Source organism: Centruroides sculpturatus, unplaced genomic scaffold (assembly GCF_000671375.1).
Source record: "Centruroides sculpturatus isolate CEXI.00-Female unplaced genomic scaffold, Cexi_2.0 scaffold1390, whole genome shotgun sequence".
In the NCBI taxonomy this organism is placed as follows: domain Eukaryota; kingdom Metazoa; phylum Arthropoda; class Arachnida; order Scorpiones; family Buthidae; genus Centruroides; species Centruroides sculpturatus.
The window spans coordinates 185,632-191,623 of NW_019385726.1; the positions used below are offsets into that span (position 1 = coordinate 185,632).

Consider the following 5,992-nt stretch of genomic DNA (forward strand, 5'->3'; position numbering starts at 1 on the left):
GTTTTAAATTCGAATTTGTTATTGCGTATTGGTTCGATTATAGAACGATTGTAAACGTTTCAGAAAATTGATCAAATTGAAAATAGTTCGTTTGATTTTCGGCAATTCTCTTCAGCGGTAGGTGTTATATAACAATTACTATGGTTATTGAAATATTGGATGTAAATGGGGTTTGCTTGCAAAACCTCCGCTGACGAAGTCGCGGGTAACAGCTAGTATATAATAAAATTTAATACGGGTAATAGGTTATATAAAATCCATACTTATGCATGAGCAATTATTAAATAACTAAATGTTTGTATGAAAACTTATTTTCTTATAAAATAAGCATTCATAAAATGATAGAAAAATACTAATATATTTAATAATTATTAATTTCTATATTGAAATATATATAATTTCAGTTGCTGAATCAAAATGAATGCAGTAGTAATCCTTGCAGAAATGGAGGAACGTGTGTAGATGCATACAATGGTTTCATTTGTCAATGTCCATCTGCTTGGGAGGTAATCATTTTATCGTTTTATTCTCTCAATTATGGAAACATTAATAAATTTAAATTTGAAAAACTTAGTAAAGTTTATATCGATTTTGTATGGTTTTTTTTTTGTTGTTTTCGAACGTTCGTTTTTTGACAATACTGTATTTTTAAAGTAAAGAAAACACGCAAACACGAGACGTCATAGAATGAAAAATTCTATGCTGTGCAGTTGACAAGTTGATAAATCTGACAAAACCTTTAAAATTTATTTTTCTATTTTTGAATCAAATAAAATATAGTGACAAACATTCATATTAATGCCCGAAAATTATTCTATAAATAAAATTTAATATACAGTAATACCCCGACTTATGTGAACCCGGAGTTACATAATTTTCAAATCTCGTCGATTCATCTTTTGTTTGAGTGCCACACAACCCTTGATTACTCACTCCCCCACACTATTGTTCAACTTACATGTTTGGATGTGTCGCGTGGAATCCACATATAGCTACAATTTATTTTGTGTTATTTATTTCTGTGTTTGTTATATCTACGGACACTCGAGAGACTCTACTATGTCATCCAAACGAAGTAGAACTAATTCTTCTGCATCAAACAAGAAAAGAAAAACTTTATCTTTGGAATGGAAAGTTAACATTGGGTATGTTCGTAAAGTCGAACGAGTTAAGCGAGAATGAAGTCATCGTTATTCCTATTTCGTTAAACTTTTCGAATGATTCATTACTAACGCGTTTAACTCGTTTGACTTTACGAACATACCCATTATTAAAGACTTCAATACAAAAATGAAAATTTGTGAATTGGCAAAGAAGTTTGATCTACCGGAATTGTTGGTCAGAACAATTATAAAAGGCAAAGAAAAGATTCTTGAAGCTGTGAAAAATGCTCAATCTTTTAAATTTAAGCATCATTCGTAAATGTCACAGTATTATCGCTGAGATGGAAACAATGTTAAAATTATGGCGTAATAATCAAGTAAATGTGAAAAATTGTAAAATAATATAGGCCTAATTTGTTATACATATGTTTATCTAAGATTTTATTAAACATTTTTTTCTAAATTATTATTTTCTTTAGTCTCCGGCCCGAATTAAAAATTATTTGTATGTATTTATATGTGAAATTATACCCCAACTTATGTGAATTCGACTTACACTGTTACCGCTCGGTCCCACCTATCGCGTAAGTTCGGAGTATTACTGTATTAAACTTTCAAATTAATTTGAAAAAGTCATTCTTAATTAAAAAAATGCAATTATGTTTTACTTTAATGTAATTAACAAAAATACATTTACATTCTCCAACAACAATTTTTACTGTTTATATTAAAGTCACAAAATATATTTTTATTACTTTACTTAATTCATGAAAACTTACCTTAACAAAATTTGCATTTATATAATCAGAACCAGGAATTCCTTCAATAACTGGTAAACGCACTCTTGTTTGATCATCTAAAAATCATAATTTAATAAAATTTCAGTTTATTGTTAATATCAATCTAATTCATGTAACTAAATAATTATTTTATTAAAGAAAATGCATTCATTTTCTTTAATAAAAATTCAATTTGAAAAAATTGAAGTTGTGTTGAAATATATATGAACATACATAAACTGATTTTCATTCTAATATTTTAAAAAGCATATAAACTAAACTTACAGGCTTNTGGTCCATGCCCTGCAGGTTAGTTTATTTTTTATTGCTTTCTTTATAGTTAGACATTCTATTTTTTTGTGATAATTATAAGTGGAACGGAATTATGAATTCATTTTCAATTTCATATAAAAGATTCTATTGTAATAAAATTCTGAAATAAAAATTCATATGCTATATTGTCATGTTAATTCGTAAAAGTCACAAGTTTTACAAAAGAAAGAGATTAAATAAAATGAAAACTTAATAAAAATTTATTTATTAAGATAAAATCGAAAAAGTTTATACATATTTAAGAATAAACTTTCTTTTATAAAGGTTATACTGGAAATGGAGAATATTGTACATATTCAGGAGTATGCAGGATGAATAATGGAGGATGTCATCCTCTTGCAACTTGTATTGAAAATACAGGTAAAAGAATTTTCATTTTTTAATAAGAACCTATATTTTTCAAGCAAGAAAATAGATTATTGATTTTCTTGAGTTAATAAGTATTTATAGTTCATTTCATTGACATTATTATTATACTGTATATTAGTATTTCTTAATGTTTCTTTCACTATTACTTTTATTGCAAAATAAGAGCATTTATTAACCTGTCAAATAATTTCAACACAGTGGAGCCTATGGGCAAAAAGGGCAATTGCCTGGGGCCTCTACCAACAGAGATTTAAACCAATCTCTGTATTCCACATACAGTATTCAATTTTCACTCAAAAGTTGCATGTACTGTATATATATCAAAAATAACATTCGTTTGTATAGAAATAATGTTTTTTAATGACACTTTTTTATTTGCACTACAAAAATGAAGAATACGTTTATAATTAAATACATATATGTTATTTATATATTAATTAAAAACGTGTTATCTTTTTTATAGCTATATCGCCATTATACAGAGAATGTCGTTGTCCAAGTGGTTTGACAGGAAGCGGAGTTGGACCAAATGGTTGCATAACTGCTACTGGTACAGCTTGTGAAGCTAATCCATGTTTACACGGAAGTTGTCAAGTAAACATTTAATTTAAAATTATTAATATATTTTTCTACCAGTTATTCTTTAAAAACGTTATATCTATAAATTTAACTCTTTTTTTCAGGTTAGCGGAAATAATTATATATGTATATGCTCTCCTGGCTATACAGTCTAGAAGAGGGGGATAAAGCCGTGGCCCATGAGCTTTAGGGGATCTATCAGAAAGAAAAACTTAAAAATTGTCGTTTTTCTGATTATTGTACTATTTCTATTGTAATTATATAATAGATATTGTACTATTTCTATTATATAATTAGTTTATTGTGTCATAAATTTAATTCAACATTTTTAGATGCGAATGCCCCGCAAATTGGCATGGAATTCATTGTTCAGAACAACACGATGACTGTAAAACTGCATCACACGAAGCACTTTGTGGGCATGGAACATGCATTGATTTAGATCGAGTATTTGCTGGACAAGTAAGTTATATATCATTTGAATATATTAAACATATCGTGTTGTAAGTTTTTAATATTCATTTGTTCAAGAGAACAATGCTTATTTGCTTTATTTTCTTTAATCATATTACCTATAGTTTTAAAAATTTTATATTTGATTACTAAATTTCAAATATTACAATGATTATACTACGACGATAATGAATAAAAATGAGAAATTATACTTTTAAATACCTTTCGCTCTTTGACCATTAATTAAGAGAACCATTTTTCCTTGTCCATGATGGATTCGTCAATGAAGGCAGAGTTTGATATTTTGATATGGATCTTTCATGAAAAATTCTTAAATGACAATTTACTAAATACCTTTCTAGCCCAAATATAAATGTTTATGCGATGAAGGTTGGAAAAGTGATGGAGTCAATCCAGCATGCAATACAGATATAGACGAATGCCACGAAAGTCATGTTTCGTGTTCAACAAATCCTCCAGTACAGTGTATTAACTCTCTAGGAAGCTTTCATTGTGGACCTTGCCCACCAGGTATTATTTTTTAAAAATATTTTATAATAATTATTCTTATCTTTTAGTCAAATTAAAAACAATTACATACTTCGAATTATAATTTAAATTAGTTAATTATATATTTAAATCATTGTGTAAGAATACAAGTGATACCACTCTTATTGTTTGACTGTTGAAAACATGTCAGGAATGTGGTCGTACTTCAGACATTCTCCATCAGGTGCCGGGTATCGAAAAGTCCATTTAGTATCGTTATTTATCACTTATTATCGCTTCGTTCGACAGTGTTTTTAAGAAATTCTTACAAAATCATGTCTCTTAAATGATGTGTGCATAATTGAAAAGGTAATTATTATCCAAAGAAACAAATAGTAAATGTATTTAAGGCACCAAAAGATTTGGAATTGTTTTAAAAATGGAAACGTGCGATACTGTGTGCAGATCGAGAACTAATGTAAATTTCACTAATTATATTGAAATGAACACAAATTAGAGTTCAATTAGCAATTGTTGCTAGTGGTAATCAATGGTAAAAATTGAACTATTACATCTCGTGGATACTCGAGTAAGCTCAATCACTTCGCTAACGTTCTTAATTAAATGGAGAGTGGTATCACCTATGTTCTTACACTATGATTTAAATTATAGTTTTATACAGGCTACCATATGATATACACTAATGCATGACAGAGTTACCAGATACTTTGGGATAAAATCCATAGCAAAATGAATTCTTCTCGAAAGATACCGGGACGTTTCAATTTCAGGACATGCAATACGTGTATTTTTACTCTGCCAGTGACAGAAATACATTTACAACACGAAAAAAAAATACTTTATTGTACGAACAGTTTTTAGAATAAATTCTTCCTGTCGTTAGCTGGCAGTCGGAAAAAATCCGGGAAAATCCCGGAAAACTGGGACATCTGGCAATACTATGATGTGGTAAAGATACTTTAGGAATTGATTAATATTCAACTCGTTTATGAATATTCTTAGTTGATTTTCATGTGATTAGATTAGTCCCATTTATTTCTTAATTCTCTATTCCATGTTGCTGATATTTCAGTTTGCTTTATTCTCTTATTGAAATAAAATGATTTACTCTTTGAAATAATTTAATTCGCGAACTATTAAATTCTGATCTCGATATTTGTTCAACTTTATCTTGCCTTTATTTAATGATCAGAATATTAAAAATGTTGCGGTCGAAGTTTTCATCTGTAAAACGTGAACATCGAACGTCTAGCGCCGCTTACAAGATAATGGCGCTCGACGTTCGACGTTCACGTTTTAAAGATGAAAACTTCGGCCCCAACCTTTCTATTATTCAGATATCTACACTTGTAGTTTATTTATCTATTTAGAGCGTTAATTATTTTACAAGTTTTATCATTATTAGAATGCCCTATCAAGACGAATAATTTTTTTTATTTAACTTGTTTTCTATCGTCTTCAAATTTTGCAACTTAAATTTCATTCACTTCTAAGATAAGTGACAATGTATTTTAATGATGTTTTAGGGGTAAATATCCAACGAATATAACTAAATTTAATCATAATGTGTGTGTATGTGTGAAGGTATTTAAAACAAAATTTCATAACAGATGACGCCACATACAATTTTATTTATTTTGCTTAATAATATAACAATTATGACATCACCATTCAGCTGTATCACATGGGCTTTGCCCAGTAAGGAGGAATTTATGAGTGCACTGTATATTTATTTGTTTTAATCAAATATTAACCTATATATTCATTAACCTATCATCAAATATATTATTATTATTATAGACTTATTTTTAATATACAGGATACTCAGGAAATGGATATTCCTGTACTGATATTAATGAGTGTCTA

At 28.4% G+C, this 5,992-nt stretch overlaps 1 protein-coding gene and 2 long non-coding RNA genes across 3 annotated transcripts in view; all 3 read left to right on the plus strand.

Moving 5' to 3' along the window:
- LOC111641573 (cubilin-like) overlaps window positions 1–5,992 on the plus strand; it is a 28,445-nt gene that overhangs the window by 3,157 nt on the left and 19,296 nt on the right. The window contains exon 4 of the mRNA XM_023387750.1: window positions 405–506. Within this exon, the coding sequence (XP_023243518.1) occupies window positions 405–506 (102 nt within the window). The remainder of the gene's footprint in view (window positions 1–404; window positions 507–5,992) is intronic.
- On the plus strand, window positions 2,171–3,313 carry LOC111641575. The gene is made up of 4 exons (XR_002759431.1): window positions 2,171–2,191; window positions 2,480–2,575; window positions 3,048–3,178; window positions 3,268–3,313. It is a non-coding gene; the product is annotated as an uncharacterized LOC111641575 (long non-coding RNA).
- LOC111641574 lies at window positions 3,475–5,992 on the plus strand. Its single transcript, XR_002759430.1, has 3 exons — window positions 3,475–3,625; window positions 3,979–4,147; window positions 5,946–5,992. It is a non-coding gene; the product is annotated as an uncharacterized LOC111641574 (long non-coding RNA).